The 22,673-nt window shown below is 50.6% G+C and overlaps 11 protein-coding genes across 11 annotated transcripts; 6 read left to right on the top strand and 5 right to left on the bottom strand.

The window, feature by feature from the left end:
- BKA67DRAFT_86092 (uncharacterized protein) lies at positions 1-556 on the bottom strand. The gene has a single exon (XM_046109495.1). It carries the CDS (start codon positions 428-430, stop codon positions 83-85), a length of 348 nt encoding a protein of 115 aa, XP_045952305.1. The 5' UTR covers positions 431-556; the 3' UTR covers positions 1-82.
- Positions 557-1,373: 817 nt separating this feature from the next.
- Positions 1,374-3,052, top strand: BKA67DRAFT_526283 (zinc-ribbon-domain-containing protein; the record flags this gene model as incomplete). The annotated part of the gene is made up of 2 exons (XM_046098741.1): positions 1,374-2,126; positions 2,183-3,052. The coding sequence occupies 2 exons, from the start codon at positions 1,374-1,376 to the stop codon at positions 3,050-3,052; spliced, it is 1,623 nt and encodes a 540-aa protein (XP_045952304.1).
- A 1,962-nt stretch (positions 3,053-5,014) lies between these two features.
- Positions 5,015-9,020, top strand: BKA67DRAFT_85989 (uncharacterized protein). The gene is made up of 7 exons (XM_046109494.1): positions 5,015-5,243; positions 5,335-5,419; positions 5,581-5,703; positions 5,762-5,812; positions 5,864-6,665; positions 6,715-8,528; positions 8,623-9,020. Coding segments are annotated over exons 1-7 (3,063 nt in total). The 5' UTR covers positions 5,015-5,241; the 3' UTR covers positions 8,809-9,020.
- Positions 9,021-9,232: 212 nt separating this feature from the next.
- BKA67DRAFT_663674 (uncharacterized protein) lies at positions 9,233-9,928 on the bottom strand (the record flags this gene model as incomplete). Its single annotated transcript, XM_046108226.1, has 1 exon — positions 9,233-9,928. The coding sequence occupies one exon, from the start codon at positions 9,926-9,928 to the stop codon at positions 9,233-9,235; it is 696 nt and encodes a 231-aa protein (XP_045952302.1).
- A 751-nt stretch (positions 9,929-10,679) lies between these two features.
- BKA67DRAFT_582363 (cytochrome oxidase complex assembly protein 1-domain-containing protein) lies at positions 10,680-12,010 on the top strand. Its single transcript, XM_046103990.1, has 2 exons — positions 10,680-10,973; positions 11,055-12,010. The coding sequence occupies exons 1-2, from the start codon at positions 10,820-10,822 to the stop codon at positions 11,531-11,533; spliced, it is 633 nt and encodes a 210-aa protein (XP_045952301.1). The 5' UTR covers positions 10,680-10,819; the 3' UTR covers positions 11,534-12,010.
- BKA67DRAFT_582362 (50S ribosomal protein l3) lies at positions 12,011-13,448 on the bottom strand. Its single transcript, XM_046103989.1, has one exon. The coding sequence runs from the start codon at positions 13,129-13,131 to the stop codon at positions 12,064-12,066; it is 1,068 nt and encodes a 355-aa protein (XP_045952300.1). The 5' UTR covers positions 13,132-13,448; the 3' UTR covers positions 12,011-12,063.
- A 6-nt stretch (positions 13,449-13,454) lies between these two features.
- On the top strand, positions 13,455-14,593 carry BKA67DRAFT_582360 (uncharacterized protein). The gene is made up of 4 exons (XM_046103988.1): positions 13,455-13,607; positions 13,662-13,701; positions 13,816-14,200; positions 14,265-14,593. The coding sequence occupies exons 1-4, from the start codon at positions 13,535-13,537 to the stop codon at positions 14,409-14,411; spliced, it is 645 nt and encodes a 214-aa protein (XP_045952299.1). The 5' UTR covers positions 13,455-13,534; the 3' UTR covers positions 14,412-14,593.
- A 674-nt stretch (positions 14,594-15,267) lies between these two features.
- BKA67DRAFT_526314 (DUF1000 domain protein) lies at positions 15,268-16,127 on the bottom strand (the record flags this gene model as incomplete). Its single annotated transcript, XM_046098745.1, has 2 exons — positions 15,268-15,691; positions 15,871-16,127. 2 exons carry the CDS (start codon positions 16,125-16,127, stop codon positions 15,268-15,270), a joined length of 681 nt encoding a protein of 226 aa, XP_045952298.1.
- Positions 16,128-17,379: 1,252 nt separating this feature from the next.
- On the bottom strand, positions 17,380-20,009 carry BKA67DRAFT_85906 (RNA polymerase I-specific transcription-initiation factor-domain-containing protein). The gene is made up of 2 exons (XM_046109492.1): positions 19,781-20,009; positions 17,380-19,730 (listed from the first exon to the last, which is right to left on the bottom strand). Exons 1-2 carry the CDS (start codon positions 19,902-19,904, stop codon positions 17,692-17,694), a joined length of 2,163 nt encoding a protein of 720 aa, XP_045952297.1. The 5' UTR covers positions 19,905-20,009; the 3' UTR covers positions 17,380-17,691.
- A 262-nt stretch (positions 20,010-20,271) lies between these two features.
- On the top strand, positions 20,272-21,708 carry BKA67DRAFT_582355 (chromosome segregation protein Spc25-domain-containing protein). The gene is made up of 2 exons (XM_046103987.1): positions 20,272-20,774; positions 20,839-21,708. The coding sequence occupies exons 1-2, from the start codon at positions 20,543-20,545 to the stop codon at positions 21,384-21,386; spliced, it is 780 nt and encodes a 259-aa protein (XP_045952296.1). The 5' UTR covers positions 20,272-20,542; the 3' UTR covers positions 21,387-21,708.
- An 11-nt stretch (positions 21,709-21,719) lies between these two features.
- Positions 21,720-22,629, top strand: BKA67DRAFT_85852 (mitotic-spindle organizing gamma-tubulin ring associated-domain-containing protein). Its single transcript, XM_046109491.1, has 3 exons — positions 21,720-22,069; positions 22,162-22,239; positions 22,308-22,629. The coding sequence occupies exons 1-3, from the start codon at positions 21,911-21,913 to the stop codon at positions 22,455-22,457; spliced, it is 387 nt and encodes a 128-aa protein (XP_045952295.1). The 5' UTR covers positions 21,720-21,910; the 3' UTR covers positions 22,458-22,629.
- The last annotated feature ends 44 nt before the right edge of the window (positions 22,630-22,673 follow it).

Below are 22,673 nucleotides of genomic sequence, written 5' to 3'. Positions count from 1 at the left end.
GAGCATCGCTATAGTCATGTCGTAATGTTTAAAGGCAGTATCTCTAACCTTCCTATTGAAGGGTGTAAGTCTATCGGGATAGTCAGTAATGTGGTTTTTTTTTTTTTTTTTTTTTTTTTCCACTCGCGGGGGACACATGCCTCGAGTCATCCGACGTCCTTGCTTTTAGACTTCGGGCTTCATATCGATGAAATGCTACGAATAGCAAGTTCTTGAGTACTTTGTGTTCCAGACCGCGAGACATTTGCGCTGCCTCCAAGAACTGGACGGTCTTTTCAACACCGGTTTCGTCGAGTTTGGCAGCATTTTCGCGAAACGCGACCCTCAAACGATCGCGAAGAACATAGCGCGCTGGTTTTGAGAACTGAACCGCTCGTAGACCATGGCGGTAAAGACGACGATAAGCATGTATCACTCGACTGTCGGCCATGGTGTATTGCGGGAAAGGGCCCTGAGAGGATTTAGCATTGTACTTGAGCGCCAATTTGGGAATCCCTACGTAGTAATAGATACCGTCTAGAAAGGATCATGGATTCTGTATGATGCTGCTGTGTTCGTTGCATCAAAGTCCGCTGCCAGCCGCCCGGTGACAGCCTGGAAACCCAAAGAGCCGGGACCGCAAGAGCCGGCGGGGCCTGGCAGCGCCCGCCGAGAACGCTAACCACCAACGGCCATAGCGTACTGAGTTTATAATGGACCCTCCACCTGGGCACTATGTCATGGGTCTGGGATGAGGATCCAGACTCAAGCCGTCAATGGTCTCAATGTCACACGATCCGGTCGTAACTTCCGTTAATTTTTGGGTCGTGTTTTATTTCCTGCATACACCTATCACATGCATATGGAAATTGTTTGTTCACGATCCATCTACAGATAGACACTACCTCGAAAAACACTTGCGTCCCATTCGCACGGCATGACCCTCCAAACATTGATTACCCCGGACGTCTGATGTCGCATTCGCCATGTCCTCCATGGTCTCGGAGTACATCATCAGGCCTGCCCTACAACAAGTTCGGCGATTCTCTCGTTCTAGCGCAGTGAGCGAAGCCGATCCTCCAGCGTCACCTCATATCAGATTCAAAGACCGTCCATCGAGTCGTGATGAGGCCATATCAGAGACCGAGGAAGGCTCATGCCTCAAAGATGGTGACGACAGCACCTCACCGCCAGCTTCGCCACAAAGTCCTGTAGCACCACGGCTGGGCTCTGAGGCTGTACAATCAATCGGACAAACAACGTTTCCCGCATTATCGCGGACTGTCCCAGTCCGATCACCACAAGATGAGGCTTCCGCAAATTCCGAAGCTGTTGCAGAGCATATACCCGAGAGTCCGAACACTACGAGAGAAAGAGACACTTCCGATGTCTCCATGCGTTCCGCCCCGCCGCTAGAAACCGCTGCTATTGAAGATGCAGCAAGAGATGTGGTTACTTCTGTGCCGCCGGCTGCTGAGCGGCCAGACCCTTTGCCAGAAGATGATGGAATGGGTGCTTTAAGAAAGCGGATACTGGAAATACAAGCAAAGCAGCTTCCTGCCCCTGAACAAGCTCGATTGATTCACCAGTTATTGATGGAAAGCTACAAGAGATCGCGAGGCACAACCAGTGCAGAACGTCCCGTTTCGCCCACTAGTGCAAATGGATGGGAGCAAAAGCAGTCCCACGGAGTGCTCGACACGTTTATCTGGCAACATCTTCTTGGCGAAGAAGCGGAAATAGAGAGTTTCCATCTCACCGAAGACGATGTTAAGCCAACTTTTGCTCCATTGAAGCCTGGCGAGGATGACTCAGAATATCGTGCTCTTGGATGTGAGCACTATAAGAGAAACGTCAAGTCGGAGTGCTCCTCGTGTGGCCATTGGTATACCTGCAGATTCTGCCATGATAATACCGAGGATCACCCAATGACCGCCAAGGATACAAGGCATATGCTCTGCATGTATTGCGGTGCAGCGCAGAAGGTTGGAGAAGCATGCGTGAGCTGTGGGGAGATGGCTGCAATGTATTATTGCTCCATATGCAAGCTTTGGAACAACGATTCCGAAAAAAGCATCTATCATTGCCCGGATTGTGGTATATGCAGAGTAGGGAGAGGACTTGGAAAGGATTTCTTCCATTGCAAGGTATGTTACTCTTCTTTTTCTTCCACTGTTCTGCCGCAGCTCACCAACTGCCACAGAAATGCAACGCATGCCTCAACATCAATTTCGAGAACGCGCATCGATGCATTGAGCGACTTCTAGACTGTGACTGCCCCATTTGTGGTGAGTATATGTTTAACACAACGAGAGGAATTTGCCATATGAAGTGCGGGCACACTCTTCATAAAGATTGTTGGGATGAGCACATCAAGCACGCCTATAAATGTCCAATATGCAACAAGAGCATCGTCAATATGGAAACACAATTCCGGAGGCTGGATATGGCCATCGAGACGCAACCAATGCCGGAGAAGTTTCAGGATACTCGTGCTGTTGTATCTTGCAATGACTGCTGCGCAAAGACAACCGTCAAATACCACTGGCTGGGACTAAAGTGTGCCGTTTGTCAATCATATAATACCTCTCAGTTACAAATTCTGGGCACAGATGCAGACATTTTAGATCAAGCCGTTATTCCTGCGACCGAGCCTCTGGTGAACGAATCACTAGCCGGTAGCAACGCGGATCTTTTGCAAACCCCCGCACAGTCAGTTGCTCGAGAGATACCAAGAAGGCGGCGCCACTCCTCGAATTTGATACATCTCAACACAGAAAATCCTGACATTGGCGCACTTCAAATTGGGTCTTATGTGGTAGAAGAAAGATTCGCCAGATCAGTCTCGGTCACCGGTGCGTTGCGTCCAGCAAATGTGGATGATTCGGACGAAGAAAAAGAAGACATGATTGGGTTATGGAGCAGGGTTCCACAGAGTATCATGTCTGACGATGACCAAAATGAAGACTATGATTCTGAAGATGAATCCGCTTCCTCAGTTGGAGACGAAATGGATGAAGATGACGCCGACGATGAAGAGGAAGATGAGATCAACCTTTTTGGTCATCGATAGAGACAACGGTTTGCCAATTGGAGTTGGGTCGGTTCAAAAGAGGTTCATGGCCAAGGTATAGCACCGGCGTTTGGGTATGATTGCTTGCTACATAGGAAAACTCGTATACTAGGCGAGCTTTGATCTCGTATATGGCTTACATAATACCACATCTTTTTCAGCTTTCGAGATGCTCCGGGGTGAAGCGTCGCTTTTCGAATCTTTTGTTGGAAAGTCCCGAAAGCGACATAAAACTACGACGACGCCCAATGCAAAACAGCTGCGATAGATTCTTAATAAATCTAAACAGTAACGCCATGGTGGCAGACTAAGTCCAATTGTTACATAAGAATTGAGAATAAATGTGACTTTGGCATTCGATATTTACTGATTCCCTACGATTTCCGGTCATGGCCTTTTAGCTTCACACTCCACAAAAGTATCATCCCCCCACTATTTCCCTAAATTAAATTAGAAGTACACTGCGGAGGCAGAGCAGGGGTATCCTTCAGCCTTGCTTAAGAGATGCAGACGAACCACGAGGTCGAATCTGGATTGCTGATTGGCTATTTGAACAACATCTCTCGGTTCGTGCTTGGCGGATGGGCGACCTTTCAATGGGCAGGCATGTTGTGCATCTTGTCATGTGTTTTCAGCGAGGGCCCCTCATTCTTCAACTCACGGATCAAGGCAAAAATTTTGTCAGATACATTTCTCAGAGGTAAGAAAAAGAGCAGGCGGCTTTGCGCCAGGTATCGCTTGGATGTGGAAGCTGAGGTGACTGGCAGATTTGACGATAAGCGAGAAGATCGAGATATCTTAATATCAAGTTGCAAGAAGTTACAACAAACGTCCGGTTCGTCCCACCATTGATTGACTTTGGCTTTCTGAACCCCTCCTTACCCGTCCAAGAGCCGTAACCCCACTATCTGTATCTTCCAAGGGCTCGTCCCAGTCCCCTCGAAAACTTTCTTTGAGCCTCGTCGACCAAAACCCTAAGGGCACCTGATCACTTGACATATCACCATTGATCTGCTTCTCGCCTTGCTTGAGTCGAATTGTTGCGGCAGGCACATAGGCCGTCCAGACGCCCAACGCTGTTCTACTTTAAGCTCTGCTTGGATCATCTAGCTGTCTACTATTTAGAAGACTCGACGGTCGTCTTATAGTACCCAACTACTTATACTGTAAGGTACCAAGCTCCCAACCATTCGGTTCGCCCCCAAACCCTTCGAATCGGCCACTGTCATATTATACCCCTAGCAATGCAATATGAGAGTCTGGACTTGATTGGGCCTTATCAGGCAACCCCCCGCATAGCTGCAAGTCATCCAGCATGTGCCACTCGGGGAGTCACCTCGAGGGCTCCCCTGCAGTACAACCAAGTCGCAGTAGTACAGGCGTTGATACACCTAAACTGGTGGCCGCTCAATGACGACCCGTGCCCGCAACAAATTTCCCCCCAAACCAATCGATGCAGCTCTCATGACCTGACCCCCATCTGTTTCTGCTGTTATACCGTCATTGCTTTCATTTCCAGAGCTCGGGCCGTTGTACATTATCTTACATTACCTAGGTATTCACTGCCCCGCGAGAAGGCACACAACACTGTATACCCCGGTAGATGCCTGACTTGTAGTCCGCCTCTGAAAGTTCCGTGAAGGTAAGGTTCCGATCCTATTGTATCAAAACATGAATGCGACGGATCATAAATTTCGAAGAAAGAGCATCACTCTAATATTTGAACGCCGAACTAGATCAGCCACTTGCTCATTGTGTGTAATATTGACCGGTATATATACACACCATCACATGACCCACGAGGAATACTCCTTTTGGTATTCCGCCCGCTTGAGCAGCACCTATCAATACGCCTCTTGAGGCTCTGTGGCCAACGATAGACACCACGTGCCATCGCCTTGCGGTCACCTAGTTCTCCGGTTAAACAGAACCAATTCTCAATAGCCCAGGTTCCCTACAGGTTCATCACTTCAGGTTGCAACACTGCGGCCTTTTCGGTGTCGAACGCAAGCATCAGCGACTAGCATTGTACTAACGCTGGCTACTCGCGTAGAACCCAACATTGCATCCAATAGTGCACAAATCAGCCCGCCCAAGCATCCTGTTAAAATACCCATTACTGCCATTCTCGAGGACTTTGCCCAAGCAAGCAGCCCTTCTAGGCTTGCTGCTGGCACCCACGCTGCACCATGTGAGTGATGCCCCACGCTGCACCACGATGCTTTTTATTCCTTCAGACGACGGTAATATCCTGTTAGGATATGTTGTTAAAACCCCTGCAGGAAGTTCGGTAAACAGATCCAGAAGCGTCAACTCGAGGTACCAGAGTATGCCGCCAGTTTCGTCAATTACAAAGCGTTGAAAAAGGTATGTCAGTCTCGAATCTGTCCACGATCCTCCCATGTACCCCATTGAAGGATGAGGCAGACAGGCGAAAAGCAAGTTTCGTTGCGAAACCACGACTAAACCACACCCCCAAGTGGTCCGCTTATAATCTAGAACCTGTACCACTAACATCGTGTCAATAGCTCATCAAGAGGCTTTCGGCTACTCCTGTGCTCAGCGCGCAAAATGACCCTCACCAGCCCTCCACGCCTATAGACTCGCAGGCTGCCCTGCAAGCCAACAGAGCAAAGTTCTTCTTCCAGCTGGTAAGCCTCCCCTGATTTGGCCATGAGCGTGCTCTCAAACATTATTGATGCTTTCCAGGAACGAGAACTCGAAAAGGTGAATGCATTCTATCTACAAAAGGAGGCAGAGGTAAGCGTACAGATTTTCTGTCCAACTGTATCGTTATTGACCAATCTGTAGCTCAAAATCCGGCTCAAAACCTTGTTGGATAAAAAGAAGGTGCTTCAATCACGGCAGGGCGTCTCAAGACGATCCGCCAAGTTCACAACACTTCAGGAAGGTTTTCAGCAATTCGCAAATGATCTTAACAAGCTTCAGCAGTTCGTCGAAATCAACGGAACCGCGTTCTCCAAGATCCTGAAGAAATGGGATAAGACATCAAAATCCAAAACTAAGGAGCTGTACCTTTCACGTGCTGTAGAGGTACAACCATTCTTCAATGCCCCGGTCATTAGTGAATTGTCGGACCAGGCGACGACTAGTCTCCAAGAACTGGGGGCTTGGGCCGAAGGTGATAATGTCAGCTTCGAGGTTCGCCAGGAGCATACGGTTAGCAGTCAACACTTGTTAGGCACGGACGAAGGGGATGCCGATTCTTTACTCCTCGATACAGCTATCTCCGGCAATCTCGAATCGCTGCGTGACATGCTTACCAGAATGAGAAACGCATCCAACGCATCAGCCACCATGGAAGCATCTCTTATGGAAAGAGTTACAAGGACGTTTCTTGCTGCGATACATGAAGCTCCTCAGCCTTCTCTCGAGGTCTTACTTGGGACGGAATTGGTTGATATCCAGTCTGAAGACGACATCAACGAGCGAAACTGCCTGCACCAAGCAACTATTTACGGCAACTCATTTGTGCTGAATGTCGGCCTATCGGGGGGAGTCGCGGTCAATCGGACAGATGTCTATGGCAGGGTTCCACTTCATTATGCCAGCATGCATGGAAGACTAGATATGCTCGATGCTCTTCTACAAGGTACGTCACGTAATATGCATGGGTTGCTGAGTTGCACTGACTTTATTAGCCGACCGTTCGACCATTGACCTCATAGACCACGATAACTTTACGCCTTTGATCCATGCAATCATACATGGTAATCTGGCCTGCGTAGAGCACCTTCTAGCAGCAACTGCTCGGTTGGATCCAAAGTCAGACACTGATCACGTTCCTTTGAACCTCGCTTGTGAGCATGGCTCAGTCGCCATAGTTGAGCTTCTGCTGCGTAATGGAGCCAATATTTTACCCGATGCTGAAGGACTATATCCTCAGCATCTTGTCGCGCGTTCCGGTCAGACTCCTAAGCTCTTACTCCTCCTCAAGCACTTCGGTGCCGATCTGGACCAGATTGATAAGCTCTATGGATGGACACCTCTTGTCCATGCTGCCAGCGAAGGTAATGTGCCATGCCTGCAGGAACTACTCAATGTAGGTGCCAATGCCAACATATTGGACGAGAAGGATCTTCCCGCAATGTACTATGCTGCATGGGAGGGTCATTTGCAGTGCATGAAACTACTCACACCATATCAAAAGGGGAAGACGACGAGTCCCATGGTTATGCAAGCATCGGGATCTTCCTTGGTACCTTTGGGGGCTGACACTGGTCCCATGTCTATGGCCCTTGATCCGGATGACATTCCCTCTCTGGAGTTACCGCCTCCCATCATTCCTCTGCGTAGGTACGGACATAACTTCCTCGACACCAAGGCTGTGGTCCAACTCAGTTTCGAAGAACATGGGGAGCACCCGCTTGTCTTCTTCCACGACAGCAAATACCCAGCGGCGCGACTCACCATCTCGTCCAAGGTCTCTGATCTTATACCGAAGAACATCATTCTTCCGTTCCAGGAGGACACCCGATTGGTCTCATTTCAGGTTGACAATCTCGAGACATTTTCTCTGGATTTCGATGTGTTCCCGGCATATGGGGCCAAGGTGATTGCTAAAACGGTGGCCCTACCAAACACCTTCAGAGCATTGTCTCACAGCTCGAGTCGATGCTGCTTACCCCTTTTCGACCCTCGACTTCGAGCTATAGGTCAAATCAGTTTCACCACGCAGGTCATCAAGCCATTTCAAGGGATTCCGTTGGAGATTACGGATTTTGAAACATATTGGAAGGCAACGAGTCAGCTCGAATCGCATCAGAGCATGTTCGTTACAGGGTCAAGTCTGTCAGGCGACTTTGTTCAATTATTCGTACAGTCTACAAGCGACTGCGTGCCGGTATTATGGCCACAGTGGCGCATAGATTGCGGTGGTGTTGACATACCGGTATCACGGCTCACCTTCGAGCAATTCAATACGGTAACAGCCCACAGCCCTGCCCGAGCTCATTTGGCTGCGGTATCATCTCAGCGCCAGGAGAATATTGCGGATGTGCATCGTGTCTTGGCCACTGCCGGCATAACGCTACAGCATGCCCTGGCCATTCTACCCGCAACGATGCATGTCAACTTGCAGATTATCTATCCTTCAGAAGAGGAAGAACGTGGACTAGATCTTGGGCCCACCGTGGATATCAATGTGTTTGTGGACGCCATACTTGCAGTCGTTTTCGACCACGCCAGAGCCCAAAGACAACATGTCAAGGCGCCGGAGGTCGTCCGGTCAGTGGTGTTCAGCAGTTACAACTCGACCCTCTGCACCACACTCAACTGGAAACAACCCAACTTCCCGGTATTTTTATGCAATGACCTGGGCAAGGCAGACGATCTATCAGGAATCCAGAACGGTTATATGCAGAGCAGTGGTCGCCGGACAAGCAGTATCAAGGAAGTGGTCCGCATTGCGCAAAACAACAATTTCATGGGCTTGGTGTGCAGCGCGCGGCTTCTGGTGAGTCAAATTGTTTCCTCGGCCTTTGCTTTCCTTTTCCGCTCAACCCCCAACTTACTACCTGACTGTGTGACATATCTAACAAGGTAAACAGGACATGGTACCAGCGCTTGTCGACGCAATCAAATCTCAGGGCTTGGCTTTGGTCATCGACAAGTCGGCCGACGCATCAGCCGAACCACATCCGTTTGCTGATCCGTTCCCGCGGCTGCCGAAGGGTATCGATGGCATGCTGAAGAACAATGGTGTTTTACGGTTCAATGAGTCAATAGACGTGTAGTTTTGCATTAATGATTCGTGTTCACTGCATTATGGGGAGGGCCAGAACCAGTCTGGGGAAATAGCATTGTGGCAGAAGGCAGTGGGAGGTTAAGGTCTAGATTGTAATCCATCTGTTATAATATACCTGATCGTGCTTCACTAAATGCGCGCAAGGGGCGAGGGAAGGGGTAAGGAGGTAGGTGGTGGCTGGCAACGTTCGATAGCGGATGGATTTGAGGACTAGCTGGAAGACAGAGAGCTGCCAATCTCAAGATGTATCTCAAAGTCGTCGCACGGGATTTGTCATTAGCCGTAATGAGTCATTTGGGTTACTGTATATTTATAAAAGCTGCTCCAAATCATCTCGTAACGACTGTGGGTATCTATTCGTGTCCATAACCCGTCCATAAGGGACGACCGCAGTATCATCCACGTGCTGATCATTATGCGCCCTTGAAGTCATACTTTAGGCCACTCAGCTCCTTTTCGGGGTCCACGCCGCCCATCAGCATTTTGGCAGCCAACACGACCACGTACACGACACCAGGCAGATTGGCAAGCCCAACATGACCCCAACTACCTCCCCGACGTGCACTCGGCGCAAACAACCCCGCCAGAACTAACGTGCCACACAGGCCCAAGTTCAGGTAGGGAAGCCAGACCTCGAGCGGCGACTTGGTCTTGGCCACGGACACGGCGGTGGGAATCGAGAAGCTCTCCCGCCTGCTCCTCCGCCTCGTCGAGATGTGGTGTCCGTGGTCCCCGTGTATCGTATCCTCGGCGCCGGTGCTGGCGGCCAAGCGGTCCAGGAACGCGATGCCCGTGACGCCGGGGACCTGCGACCAGAGGAGCCAGGTGGTGACGGCAAGGCTCGTCAGGCCCAGCACGGCCACCGTGCGCGAGATGCCCTGGGAGGCCGGGTGGGCGACGGCGAGCAGGTAGGGGATCGAGGACAAGACGGGCAGGCAGAGCAGGAAGAGCCGGAACTGCGAGTTGGTCTGGTGGTTCTGCGTCGAGAGCGAGTGGATCACGTCTTCCTGCTCCGTCTCGTCGAGGGCCGACGAGGAGGATTCGTCGTGGGGGTCGGCTTGGTAGGCGAAGGTCCGCCGGAAGCGGGTGCGGGTTGCGTCCATGTCCATGCTGTGTATATGGTGTGGCACCTGGATGCGCTCTGGTGGTTGTCTTGGGCTGTGGTTGTTTTTCTCTGGTGTAGTACTAGACTAACCTTGGGGTGTAAGTCGTAGGTGTGAGCAAATAACCTACACACCATGCTCGTGTGTTTTCTTTTCCCCTGCCTGTTCCGGTTGTCTCAAGAAAACTCGGGGAAAGAAATGAAACAAAACAACACGTAAATTGGGTCTCCCTCAAAAAAGAAGAAGCATGTGCAAAGAGAACAGGTATGCTCGGGGCTGGAAATGGTCATCAGACAGGTTTATGATTGCATCTCCTGCAAACAAATCTGGGGAATTCAGGGTCCAAGCAGCCAACCGCATCCAGCGGCGCTGTGAGAGAGCCCTGGCGCATGGTAGATCTGTGACGTATGCAGCTTAACTTACCCTGCATACCGTGACGGGATGCAGCGAGCTACGGATCCGTACTCCGTCCAGTCCTTACATAGGGGTAGCTGTACGTGGGACGACTGCATGCTACTGTATGTATGTATGTATGTATGTATGTATGTATGTATGTATATATGTATACGCATCCTTGTAGTCGATCATCGATAACATCGTACTATACGTGACCTCCGTGACTGCAAAAGTGCCGCCTATTTTACATACTGTACGGATCCGTGGTGAAGTGTTCACTTACTGTATGTACAAGTACCCAGCTACGGAGTACTATAGGCTAAGGCTGGTCCCCACCAGCTGTCGGCGGATCAGTAACGCCGACTAGCCGACTGTAGCTTCGGCCGGTCCTCTCCCTGCAGAAGTTCCCATGTGGGATGATGCTCAGCGCTCGACCTGGGAGGAAGCCATATTGACATCAGGTCGCTGGTTTCTAAATTTGAACGGGCACCATCTGCAAACATGTTCTCAAGAGCCCTGAGGAGGCGGGCTCTGCCCAGTCTGCGGGCCCTCGAATCAAGAATATCAACACCAATCCAGCGCCGCACCCTCGTCCGCGCACCCAAACCCGGCGATGGCCCTCTGATGGAGCGTCGACCCGACCGCGAACTTCCCAGTACGCCCTCAGGCTTTCTAAATCCTACGTTCTTTCTCTTCTTCTACTGAGCCTCTTGCTAACAGTCCCACACAACAACAGGCGTGGAATCGGTCTCCTTCCGCTGGATGCGCACCTTCCCCATCTTCGTCTTCCTCATCACCCTCTCGAGTCTGGCCATCTTCAACTACCAGAAGCTGTCCTCGCCGACCGTATCCTCGACCCTCTATGCCCTGCGCACCAGCCGCAAGGCCCGCGAGTACCTGGGCGACGAGATCTACTTTGCCCAGCAGATCCCCTGGATCTCGGGCACCATGAATCAGCTCCGCGGCGTCATCGACATCTCCTTCCGCGTCAAAGGCAACAGGAACGAGGGCGTAATGCGCTTCGTCAGCTTCCGCCCCGGCCCCAAGGCCATGTTCGAGACCACCGAGTGGAGCCTCGAGACCAAGGATGGGCAGACCATTGACCTTCTGGATGCAGAGGCTGGTGACCCCTTCAAAGCCCTCGAGGGGAGCGCTTTCCTGGATGAGGACGAGGTGCAGCAGAATGGCAGAGGCTTCAGGACGGAGCTCAAGTGAGGGGCTTGGCTTTGTTCGACGTCTCGTTGAGGTCTTGCGAGCGCTGGGCTGAAGAACGAAAGAGCGAGGCAGAGGTCTGTGCTTTCGCTTCGCCTTGTCACCGGTCTCACAATGGGCAGGTCTGAGGAACCTCGAAACGAGTCGGCCAAACAAGATGGTGTGATGCTCGGCCAATATTTCTCTTTCCCGAGATGCCGGGCAAATGGGAGCAAGTTGGTGGGCGCCTACGGTGATCACCTGCAACGACGGCTGGGATGGCTCGCAGCGATGGGCGTGGGCCGAGTCAATCAGGCATATAGGGGTCTATCTGTATAGTTTGCGGTGAAATGGCGTTTGGAATCCACCAGGGAAGGGTTCACCTGGTCACACTTGTCACACTTGTCAGGACCGCGGGAAAGAGTGTGTGGAATGCCTCTATTGATGTCTTGAGATGACATCGTATAAGTGTACACTGCTGTATATATTACATATGAACACAATGCTCTCAACTCTTGTAGCAGTCATCTTCATCGTACAACCATTTTTGCCCCTTACTGAATCAAAGCACCACCAATTGTACCCTCCTTTCGCATCTCCTTCAACTCCAAATGTCGTACTCTCGCCGCCTCCAGGTTCTGCTCAACATCAGGGTTTCTCTCCATCGTTATCCTCCTGGCCTTTTCAATGAATGTCTTCACCGGAGGATCCTTCTTGATGGCGTCCGAGACCATGACCAGACATCCCTTGGGGCCGGCCACATGTCCCTTGATGACCACGATGCCCATCTCGTTGTCAACCTTCAACACCTGGAGGTTCTGCATCGTCACTCGCTCGCCACCCATGCGTCCCGGCATCTTCTTGCCCGGGTGCACACGGGAACCACCACCTTGACTGGGACCCGTGGTACCAATCGTCCTGTGATTCTTGGAGTTACCGTGCGACGCCCCCTGACCAGCGAAGCCGTGCCTCTTCATACCACCAGCGAAACCCATACCCCTCGAGTTACTCCTCGCGTCGACGAACTGGCCCAGCTTGAACCAGTCCGGCTGCAGCTGCACGCCCACGGGCAGCAGGCCCTCCTCGGTGCGGACCTTGAACTCGGCCAGGTGCCTCTTGGGCGCCAGGCCCTTGGCCTCGTAGTATCCCAGCAAGGGTGCCGTAACGTTGCCCGGTCGCTTGAGCCCTGTGCCCAGCTGCACGGCCCAGTAGCCGTTCTTGGCCCGCGTCTTGTTGGCGACCACCTCGACCTGCTCCATCTGCAGGATCGTGCACGGCGTGCGGCGCCCTGCGGCGTACATGGCCGACACGCCCTTCTTGATGGCGAGGACGCCCGACCGCAGGGGAGTGGTCGCCTCCTTGCGCTTCAGCGCCGCCGCCGGTCCGGCGGTGGGTGCGGGCAGGCCCGACGAGACCTGGTTGAATCGCTGTGTGGGTTGGGATCGGGGCGGCGCCGTCGACCAGCCGTATTGCACGCCGCGCTTGGCCGTTCGGGGGAGCAGGGCGCTGCCGCGTTCTGTGATAAGGACTCGGAGGCTGTTAGTGGTCGTCGTCGTCGTCGTCGAGGACAACAGCTGCTGGGGCAGGGCGGCTGCCCAGCGGGCTGGCATTCGCGGTGCCATTGTCGCTGGGAGCTTTTATTCCAAGTAGTCGCGACTTGGGAGTTTGGCTCTACTTCCAGAAGGCGGGGTTTGCTTTGTGCTTCGGGGCTTGAAAGAAGGAAAGAAAACAATTGACGTTGTCGTCGTCGCCGTCGTCTTCTGCTGGGAAAATCTGTCGCTCCAAAGCTCCTATGATGGAGCTTTGCATTCGAGGTCCTAGCAAAAAATTGGCCGGGCCGTAAGGCGAGTGAGTTGGCAGCTGGCTAGCCGAATTCACGGCTGGCGGGGGCTGGTCAGGTGTGCAGTTATCCAGGCTGTGAACAAATGTGACTTCGAACTTGTGAATATTCTTGAGCCACCAGAACATCTCTGTTTTCAATTCTGAAAATCCCATTCTCTGCTACTGAGCTTACAGAATTTCAGAATGGTTTATTACTTCACCTCAACCGTGGTCAATCCGTCGGCGTTTGTCTATGTTGGCAAGGACAAATTTGAAAGTAGGCCATAAGCCCCTCAGCAGCTTGTGTCTGCAAACTAACAACTTGATTTAGATGAGGAGTTGATCAAATTTGGCTGGGAGGAAGATGTCTGGTGAGTGTTCAAAAATTATCTGTCTACTCAGGACGAATGCTTATGTCTTATAGGGTATGATTGTGTCCTACGGTACCAAGTCTGGCCTCTGGAGTTCTTACATGAGAGTACATAGTTCCACGTAGACAAGCTTTCCTCTGCACACATTTACCTGCGGCTGCCCAATCCTGACGACTCATGGGAGTCGATTCCGCAGGACCTGCTCATGGATCTAGGTCAGCTCACCAAAGCCAACAGCATCGAGGGCAACAAGAAGGACAACATCACTGTTATCTACACGCCATGGTCGAACCTGAAGAAGGACGGGTCCATGGCCGTAGGCCAGGTATCGTTCAAGGATCAGCGAAAGGTCAAGAGAATCTTGGTTCCGACGAGGGAGAATGCCATCATCAACCGCCTGAACAAGACCAAGGTCGAGAAACATTCGGACCTCATGCAGGAGCGGGAAGACATGCTGAAGGCGCGCAGACGGAAGGATATGGCGGCTGTTCAAGCTAGGGTAAGCGGATGGCATTGTCATATTCTTTGGCACATCCCACAGAAATGCTGACCTGAACTCATAGAAGAAGGAAGAGGCACGGCTGGCCAAGGAGAGAGCGGAGAAGAAATACCAGAAGGATCATGCATATGATGACATATTCTCTGAGGAGAACATGGCTGCTTCTAGCAACCAGGATCGGGACGAAGGATGGGAGTCTGATTTCATGTAAACCTGTCACAGTACAGCCTGTCATTTTGGGACAGCCTGACCCTAAGCACAATACAGTAAAATCCACAGGAACTTATGACATATGCATGTTCAAGAATTGCTTGTTAGAGAGAGAAGTCCTATATGTAGCTTGCGACGTTCTCAGACCAACATACTGAATGCACACTCTAAAACGAACAAAAAGCACCAAAAAGTATGGCTGGCTATGAGATGGAGAAATAATCAGGAGCTTGTGACTGGGGTGTGACACATTGCTTAGTATAAACAGGAGCCGGCACTAATTTCCAGCGTCTTTTACTGAAATCTTTCTACGTTGAATACAGTATCTAAATACCAAGAGACGATCCTGATATGGTGGAAGTAAAGAAATACTACGGGCTCACCGTCCCGCGTTAAACAGACATATCAAACTCCTCACAGCCACCATCAAATGGAGATCTGATATAGCGTTCACCAAGCTTTTCATAGTCGTTCCGCGTGTTGCATCTTGCCAATACGTTGATCGCGTGTAGCAAAATAAGCCTACTATAGCCGATGCTGGTATTTTCATAGCTACCAGAGAATCAGTACTCCGCGTGTACATACTGTCTGGTCTGGGTGACCTGGAGGAAGCGCGTGTGGAATTCAGGAGACCGAGCATGAGGGCGCGAAAGCATACTGGACCAGATTTATTGACGGATGCTCCAGGAGCAACGAGGCAGTGTTAAGGGCAGGCCTCATAGTATGATTTTGGTAATTCATGTTAGATTTTGGTCCGATCATCGAGATAGAAACATTCGCGCAGATTGAACAACAACTGGAATGAGGGATACGAGGGCAGCTTCTGTACCTCTCGGCTCCCTTCTCACAATGATTTTCTACACGTCTGGCCCCCTTCCACCAATGCCACTTCCCATCGCATTTACGTTCGTGCCCTTTAGCGCATGATCGTTCGGGTTCGGCGCCGCCTCATACAGTATATTGACCGGGGCGCGACCCAGCTGCATCCACTCGCCCTTGAACCCCAGATAACTCAACCGGGTGACGTCCTCGTCGCCATCCCCAAAGTTATCCTCCAGGAACAGGGTGAGCCGTTGAACCTTTCCGAAGAGAGCACGCTTGACGGGCAGCTCTTGAATGTCCGAGGTCTGCGAGAGCTCGAATTGCTGTGTCGGGTCTAGCTCCGACGCCGTCTCGAAGTCCATGTCCGAGCGGTTGATGAAGACCTTCAGAGTTCGCGGTGCGGAGTCTGAAGGTGAAGAGCGCAGAAGGATGGAGTGTAGTTTTACTTGGCCCGTAAATCTGGACTGTGAGTTAGTATACATATGTTGCTTTGTGGCTTAGGAAACCATTTCTTCTCAGTGGAGGGCAGGTGGCGGCAGGCGATGTTGGGAGACACAAATCCATCATTTCAAGACAATAAAATTTTCCCAAACTTGGAAATGGCGGCAGATTGTACACTTAAATTTTCAAAAACATACGGTATATTTAGAATGATCTGCTCGTCAGCATCGCTCTCGAGCTCCGGTTCGATCTGCAAACGCTCAGCCCACGTCTTTTTGATGATGGCCTTGCCCGAACCTGGAGAAGCCTCATTCATGGTGATGACTGCGTCAAAATCGATATGTTGATACAAGCTGTGCTGCAAGGCTGGCGTGATGTCGTCGGAGTGGTCGTGCTCATGGTCATGGCCGCCCCCACCATGAGAGTGCTCATGCTCGTCGTGGCAGTGTGACATGATGACGAAAAGTTAGAACGATACGACAAGTACTGCGATACGATCGGCTGATGTTCTCGAATATTTTGAGCCTCTGCATTTAAATGTCGACCTTGCTGCCTGTGATGGCTGATCTATTTAAATGCGTAAAGCTTAGGAAGCTCGAGGTGGGACGGTTACAAACGGAATCCACAACACCGCTATATTAAGTCCGAAGCAAGATAATTTCTCATGAAAAATGCAACCACATCTGAAAAATACTCTCGGAAGATGCAACTGAGCATGATCTCAGGATTCATACTCTGTTACATAATTCTGGATTGTTGTTACACAAAATGTGCATCACCGTGCCACGTGATGTCAATTGGCAAACGGATCCCGCCCGTGGGGCTGCTGAAATTTTGTCTTCGTGTAGGAGCGAGGAAAACAAAACGAGTGAGGATATCAAAGTGACGGAAGAAACAATGATTAACTATACATATTTCTATTTTGTTCGGCGAATTGAGATACTCCATACTCGCTATTGTGAAATTCGTGATTTCCGGCAAGTCACAGCCCGCTGAGCGAGCACCGTCCCGTATCAAAACCCACCCTTGCGCCGCTTAATCTTCTTCTTTGGTCTCTCCAAGTCGGACCTTCCTCCGAAAGCTCCTGCGACTGGCTGAGACATAACAATAGCCGGCGCAGATGACTGAACTCTCGGCTGTGAAAACAGACCATTTATGGGCTGGGTAGATTGTGCATAGAAGCTCGTTCTCAGTGCAGGCTGCGTCGATGGAAGCATGTTATGCTCCACCTGTAGCTTGAACAGATTCTCGGCTCGTTTTCGTTTCCGAATTTCCCGCGCTTCTTGCTTAGCTCTCCTCCGCATGCCCTCCGTAACTTCAGTGTTGTTGTCAACGTTGAAGACAGTCCGAGAGGAGTCCTCATCCAAATTCCAGGGTGCTGGGAGCTTCTCCTGAGCCGGAAGTCCTTCACATCCTGTAAGAGCTTTAAGCAGGGGAAAATCTGGGTGCTCTGGAATCTCTGTTGCCGTAGAAAGAGCCGTCGATGCAGGTGTAGATGCACGGCTGCTAGCTTGACTATTTATGACCGAGCTCGGGGCCAAGCTCGATGAACGAATGGTGGAACGAACACTTTCTTGGGTCTCCATGAGCAAGTATTCTGGTAATGGCGGCAAAGACGAGCGAGTATCTGTCGCTGGCATCCGCGTAGGTTTTATGATCTCTGTTGGCAGATATGTCATCCCATGTTGAGAGAGAAATATCTCGCACGCGATCCTGCACAGAACCAAGAAGACAAAATCATTAGTGCGATCATCTGCAAGTTGAGAATCATCTGGTCCCAATGTCAGGCTCACGAGATCGGAGAGCAGGTCTTCAATCGACAAGCCATTTCGCATTGTACGCTGCGGGTGTCCGAGGCCTGTGATTTGAAGTGCAGGGTCTGCGTGGCGCAGTTCATCAATCTCAGCTTGCCATTCCCGACAGGTTTCTCTGTAGTCTTCCGGCATGCGAAAGTGCTGCACCATCTCGGAACTGTTCTGTATTTAGCCTTGATATTCTACATCAAATCACCGTGTAACTCACAACAACTTTCGTGGAAAGCTTTTCGTCTCCAATGCCTCTTGCAGCGCGATGAAAACAGGATCGAAAGGAGCGTCTCCATAAATACCCAGATCTATGGGAGAACCATGGGATTCAGCCAACAGTGCTGTCAACGCATGGCGATATGACTCCATGACGGGTGCTATCATTCTTTGGAAGACCTCGGTTGCCTGAAGCCTGGTGGCAGACTTTGTAGGGGCTGCACGATCTCCCCTATATCTGAACTCGGCGACACTATCAGCGAGAACAAAGCGAGTGCTTAGATAACGAACAGCTCGTTTTCGTTCGAGCTCTACACGAGAGAGTCTGCAGAATTTTGACCGGTACTGAGAGTTTTCTTCAGTGACTTTCTTCGCTCCTGCTTCAGGTAATCTTCGGATTGATAGCAAATCGTCTTTCCACCGATGGTTTGAGCTCATACCGAGGCAGTAACTCAGGCTGAAGTTTGTTCCAAATGAGAAGATCTGAAAAAAGGTTGATTCTCTACTTGAGTGCGCATGTGCACCTAAAGTGAGATCCAATGGTTGCTTGGCCATTAGCAGTGTTGGATGAAGGCACAATGTTTGTAAGCCCCCATCACTAGTCCGTGACGAACTACAGCGGGAAACAAGAGAACCGTGGTGGCACACGATCCTTTCAGGAAATTTTCTGGAGAACCCAATGTAAAACACATCATGCCATTTGCTATGCTGTGAGTACAGAACAACAAGCGATGTGCGATCAGCTGATGAGGTTGGTCCAGCAGTGACTGTCAGCTTCAGGTGTCGGTCGTTCTTATTCCGGAGATGCGGGAATGACTCGAGAATCAGAGCTCTCCTGATTGTCCGCTCCTGCGAAAGGGTATCTGGCGTGAATACCGCGGCCACGAATACCCTCAAGGTCGTGGTAACATAAAAGTAGCGAGGATCTTGGGAATCAAGTTGCACATCAAGTATCAAGTCCTTGCTTCCGTCTGTGATTACGCGCAAATCCGGTAAGAACTCTTCTAAATCAACATCTAGTAATCGTAACATTTTCTGGTTGCAAAGAAGCAGGGTCGAAGATCGTTCTAGCGAGGGGAACACCGATGCTGGTTTAGAGCCAGAAGGACTCTCTTCGTCGAAGTCGTCATCATGGACACTCGAATGACCTAGCCAGAGAACTTTATGCCACTGTGGGTTTGGTGTGTGTTTGCGTGGTAGCCGCGCCAAAATACCATCAAGGATACTGCCACATTTGGTGAGATGAGCTCTTGGTTGTTTGTAGGTCCGCTTTCGAGTTCCTGTGACATCCCAAATGCTCCAATTACCCCCTTCATCGATAATAGCAAGTTGTGCAGGTTTGGATCTGGCTCCAGGATTGAAAGCTACATCGCAATGCAAATTGCACCCAGTCTGGCTCTTCGGGATCGTAAACAACAAGTTGGGGGCAATATAAGATGGGGCCTGTGGCTCCGTGGCAGAGAATGTTTCTGACACGACTGGAACTTTCTGGTACTCTGGGCGAAAAACAGAGGTGCCAAACTCCCTCTGTACCGCCAGCCATCGTACGGGCTCAAACTTCCTAGTGCTGACAATTGCTCTAATGCGTTGGATAGTCCCGATGTCCTTGGTCCAAAGTGTTTCTTGATGCTGTGCATGCTCGAGGAGATGAACATTAGCCTTGCCGTCATTATCCAGTTGCCATATATTTGATACAGGCCTGACAATCCGCAGTACATCACCGGCAGAACCTGCAGCCATCGCAATGAGCGGCGCTCCTATAACCTCCTGTCCATTGCTGGTATCAGTCATTTCGCCAGCAGCGAACTGCGTGAGCTGCCACGAGGAAGTCTGAGCTGTTTGGCCAGACGAGCTCCCGACAGCTAGAAGTTCTCCGAGCTCACTATTGCCAAGGACGGCTTCTGGATGGCTCTTGAGTAGCCACGTTTTCTGTTTCCGGATTTCGTGCCAAGTATCCCGATTCGAAACTGGAGACGGGGAGTGACTGGCAGTGGCAAGCCATTCGTGATGAGAGCCTAGCTCTCTTGTTTCCGGTACTGGTCTATGTTTAATGCAGTGATCAATAAAGCTTGTAGGCCTTACTTACCATGACTCGCATGGTTTCGAACAGTCAGCCAACCTCGATCTTCCGCCCGTTGCACATCAAGTGGATAGTACTCGAGACGTCCCGGGTTGCCGATAATCGTTTCATTGGGACGTTTGTTAGACATCCGGCAAGCGGCTCAGCCCGAATTCCCTTTCTATAGCCCGATCCCTGGGACTTTTTCATAGTAGACAGCCAACGTTAAAGCTCTTTATCACTAATGATGAAAGGTGAGAAGACATGAGAAGATTGTGTGAAGGTGAGAAAACAAGGATCTCGACGCATTTGTTCTCTGATCCCTCGAATAAGCAAATATGAAAAATTGTATGTTTTCTCGTTCACGAACACTGTTGAGCGCAAATGAGCCTGCAACAAGACAGACTTCTGCAGTTTGCCCCGCTAAAAGGTCGGTACCCACCAAGGTTAAGTAAGGTAGGTACTAAAGTAGGTACTCAGGTATTTACTGTCCATAACCCACTGGACTCCGTCCATATCTTCCATATCCTAAGGTTACATATTTTACAGTAGACTGACCTAACCTTTGTGCCCCGCACTGATGGAGCCTAGCAACCCATCGGCGCAAGTAAACAAAGGCACCGACAGCCCTGCAACTTGCAACTTGCAACTTGCAACATTCAAGCCCGCATGAATTTCATATGAAGCCTTCGCATCACAGCACATCATCGGCAACAGCTTAAACCACGACATCGAGGAGTATACCAACAACAACAATAAGTTAAGGCAAGCATACGGTAGCCGACCAATATGGCATCAGTATTCGAGCCTTCCATGTCTGCAAGCTTGAGTCGCCAGCTCCCAATCTCTGCGACAGCACCCTCGATGGCCGACTCGCTGCCCGACATAAACTTTGGCTTCGACGATCTACGCGATCGCATGGCCAAGTTCACCGCCAAGTTCGACGCATTCATCGAGCAAGGCCGCAAGCGCGTACTCGAAGAGCGCAACCAGTTCCGGATGAATGTCGCAGAATTGCAAGGTTGGTCATCCCCGAGGTGGCACAGGTCTAGGGCGCACGAAAAACACACTAACAAACGAAGCAGAGGATCAACGCATGAAGAAGAAGGACATCGAGATCTTGCAGCTCAAGACCTCGACGCATCAACAGACCATATCCAAAGAAGCCGCCGAGACGCGCGAAATGCAGGCCGCGATCGCCTCCTTGACTCAGCAGCGCGACAAGAATCAGGAACACCGCGATACGCTCAAGCAGCAGATCGCCGAGACGCAGAAAGAGATTGACGCAAAATTGGCTGCTCAGCGTGCGCATGCTGCGTACATGGAGACACAGTCGCGGTTCAACGTCCCCGAGTTAGACTTCTGGATGTCCAATCTGTGCATGAAGATAGAAGGCGCAGGCCAGACAGACAGGTTAAAATTCGTATATAGCCATGTGGACGAAAGGGACTGGGAACGAGAAGCTTATTTTGAGCTGTGCACGGGTTCTAGGGACTACGACGTGAGGCACTGCCGTCCAAAATTGGAGAGAGAGAAGGTTGAACGGGTACTGGAAAAGGTCAACGAGACGAGAGAGCTTACTACACTGTTGAAAGGAATGAGGGAACTATTTGTTGAGGCGATGAAGGGGTAGGCGGAGGAATATGGACAACCTAGCAGACTTTGAAAGAGTATTTGAACACTCTCTTTCATCTTGTGTCGGGTGCCATGCATCATACAACTGTTCACACTTTTCTCCCATACTTTCTGGATACACATACTGGCAGGCCATACCAAAGTTGCCAGGACTGTAGTGGTTCTTGCTCTCCAGGTTGGAAGATTTGCAATACTATTATTAAGAGCAAACGCCTTAAGCATAGGATTTGGTGGTTCCATTTGAGTGTCTTGACTAAGCTTTCACAGCTTGCATACCATGGAGATTGGAATGATAGAACATTGATCATTGTATTAATTCTCACTTTCTGGAACGGGATCGTACCGCAATGATGTTCATGTTTTCCAAGTGCTACCTATATAAGTATACAAGCCACTGTTGGTGCAACATTACTGTACCTGAGTACGACCCACTGACTCCACGGATATTGGAGATGTACCGCCTGAAGCTCCAGAGTGCCCCACTACTGCCCCTCGACGCGCCAGACAGAGAGGCCCCAGCCCATGGCTTTCCTAACACGCCTGGCGGAGCGATCCGACTTCTCGAAAGTCCCCAAACTCGATCCTTTGTCTTCGAAGATGCCGCCAACTCGAGAAGAAGGCGAGAAGCAGCAGGCGGCTCAGCAAGCCGTGGACATCTTACACGAAATCTCGACCATTCTAGTTCGTCTCCCAATTGAAGGTCAACCAAGGCAGCCCGCCTATCGCAATACACATAGCGGGGCATTGCTAACCTATTTGTGTGTTTGTTTCAGAACTGCCAACTTGATAGGAGGACGCTATCTATTTGTATCTCCATGATTGAGAACGGTGTGAACCCTGAGGCTCTTGCTGTGAGTTTCTCGTTACAACCATCAAGAGCGCAAAGAGACGCTAATCATAAATGGGGTGTAGCAAGTAGTCCAGTACCTCCGGAAGGAGGCCCAGAAGGAGAAGTTCAGGGGCAGAGATCGTGGCCAGGAAGTTTAATGTGCGACTTAAGTTTAACCCATTCCAGCCGCTATGTATGGTTAGGAGTGTGGTGGTATATTTCTGCCTGTTGATGCGTTAAAGGGTTAGGCGTTGCACTGGGATAGGAGTTCGTCGCACAGTCTTTGGACGAGCTGTTCGCTGCTTCTAAGAGCACTGGAGTACTATGAAGATTCATACCTCAAATTCCAGCAGATCCGTACTACAAACGACTTCTCAGTTGAGAAACATCACAGCTACGACTGATCGGGATAGTTTTTGCTCGCAATAATGGCTAAAAACAGATACAAGTGGCCTG

The sequence above is a fragment of the Truncatella angustata genome (assembly GCF_020726525.1).
Source record: "Truncatella angustata strain MPI-SDFR-AT-0073 chromosome Unknown BKA67scaffold_10, whole genome shotgun sequence".
Taxonomy (NCBI): Eukaryota; Fungi; Ascomycota; class Sordariomycetes; order Amphisphaeriales; family Sporocadaceae; genus Truncatella; species Truncatella angustata.
This window is presented reverse-complemented; position numbering and strand designations above follow the sequence as displayed.

Coding starts and splice junctions, on each gene's coding strand:
- BKA67DRAFT_582360 (XM_046103988.1), top strand. CDS start 13,535: ATGGTTTATTACTTCACCTCAACCGTGGTCAATCCGTCGGCGTTTGTC. Junction 13,702..13,815: donor GGCTGGGAGGAAGATGTCTG/GTGAGTGTTCAA, acceptor TGAGAGTACATA/GTTCCACGTAGACAAGCTTT. Junction 14,201..14,264: donor TGGCGGCTGTTCAAGCTAGG/GTAAGCGGATGG, acceptor CTGAACTCATAG/AAGAAGGAAGAGGCACGGCT.
- BKA67DRAFT_85852 (XM_046109491.1), top strand. CDS start 21,911: ATGGCTTTCCTAACACGCCTGGCGGAGCGATCCGACTTCTCGAAAGTC. Junction 22,070..22,161: donor ACGAAATCTCGACCATTCTA/GTTCGTCTCCCA, acceptor TGTTTGTTTCAG/AACTGCCAACTTGATAGGAG. Junction 22,240..22,307: donor TGAACCCTGAGGCTCTTGCT/GTGAGTTTCTCG, acceptor TGTAGCAAGTAG/TCCAGTACCTCCGGAAGGAG.
- BKA67DRAFT_85989 (XM_046109494.1), top strand. Junction 5,704..5,761: donor CAAAGTTCTTCTTCCAGCTG/GTAAGCCTCCCC, acceptor GATGCTTTCCAG/GAACGAGAACTCGAAAAGGT. Junction 5,813..5,863: donor ATCTACAAAAGGAGGCAGAG/GTAAGCGTACAG, acceptor ACCAATCTGTAG/CTCAAAATCCGGCTCAAAAC.
- BKA67DRAFT_582363 (XM_046103990.1), top strand. CDS start 10,820: ATGTTCTCAAGAGCCCTGAGGAGGCGGGCTCTGCCCAGTCTGCGGGCC. Junction 10,974..11,054: donor ACCCGACCGCGAACTTCCCA/GTACGCCCTCAG, acceptor ACACAACAACAG/GCGTGGAATCGGTCTCCTTC.
- BKA67DRAFT_582355 (XM_046103987.1), top strand. CDS start 20,543: ATGGCATCAGTATTCGAGCCTTCCATGTCTGCAAGCTTGAGTCGCCAG. Junction 20,775..20,838: donor GAATGTCGCAGAATTGCAAG/GTTGGTCATCCC, acceptor CAAACGAAGCAG/AGGATCAACGCATGAAGAAG.
- BKA67DRAFT_85906 (XM_046109492.1), bottom strand. CDS start 19,904: ATGTCTAACAAACGTCCCAATGAAACGATTATCGGCAACCCGGGACGT. Junction 19,731..19,780: donor TCGAAACCATGCGAGTCATG/GTAAGTAAGGCC, acceptor AACATAGACCAG/TACCGGAAACAAGAGAGCTA.
- BKA67DRAFT_582362 (XM_046103989.1), bottom strand. CDS start 13,131: ATGGCACCGCGAATGCCAGCCCGCTGGGCAGCCGCCCTGCCCCAGCAG.
- BKA67DRAFT_86092 (XM_046109495.1), bottom strand. CDS start 430: ATGGCCGACAGTCGAGTGATACATGCTTATCGTCGTCTTTACCGCCAT.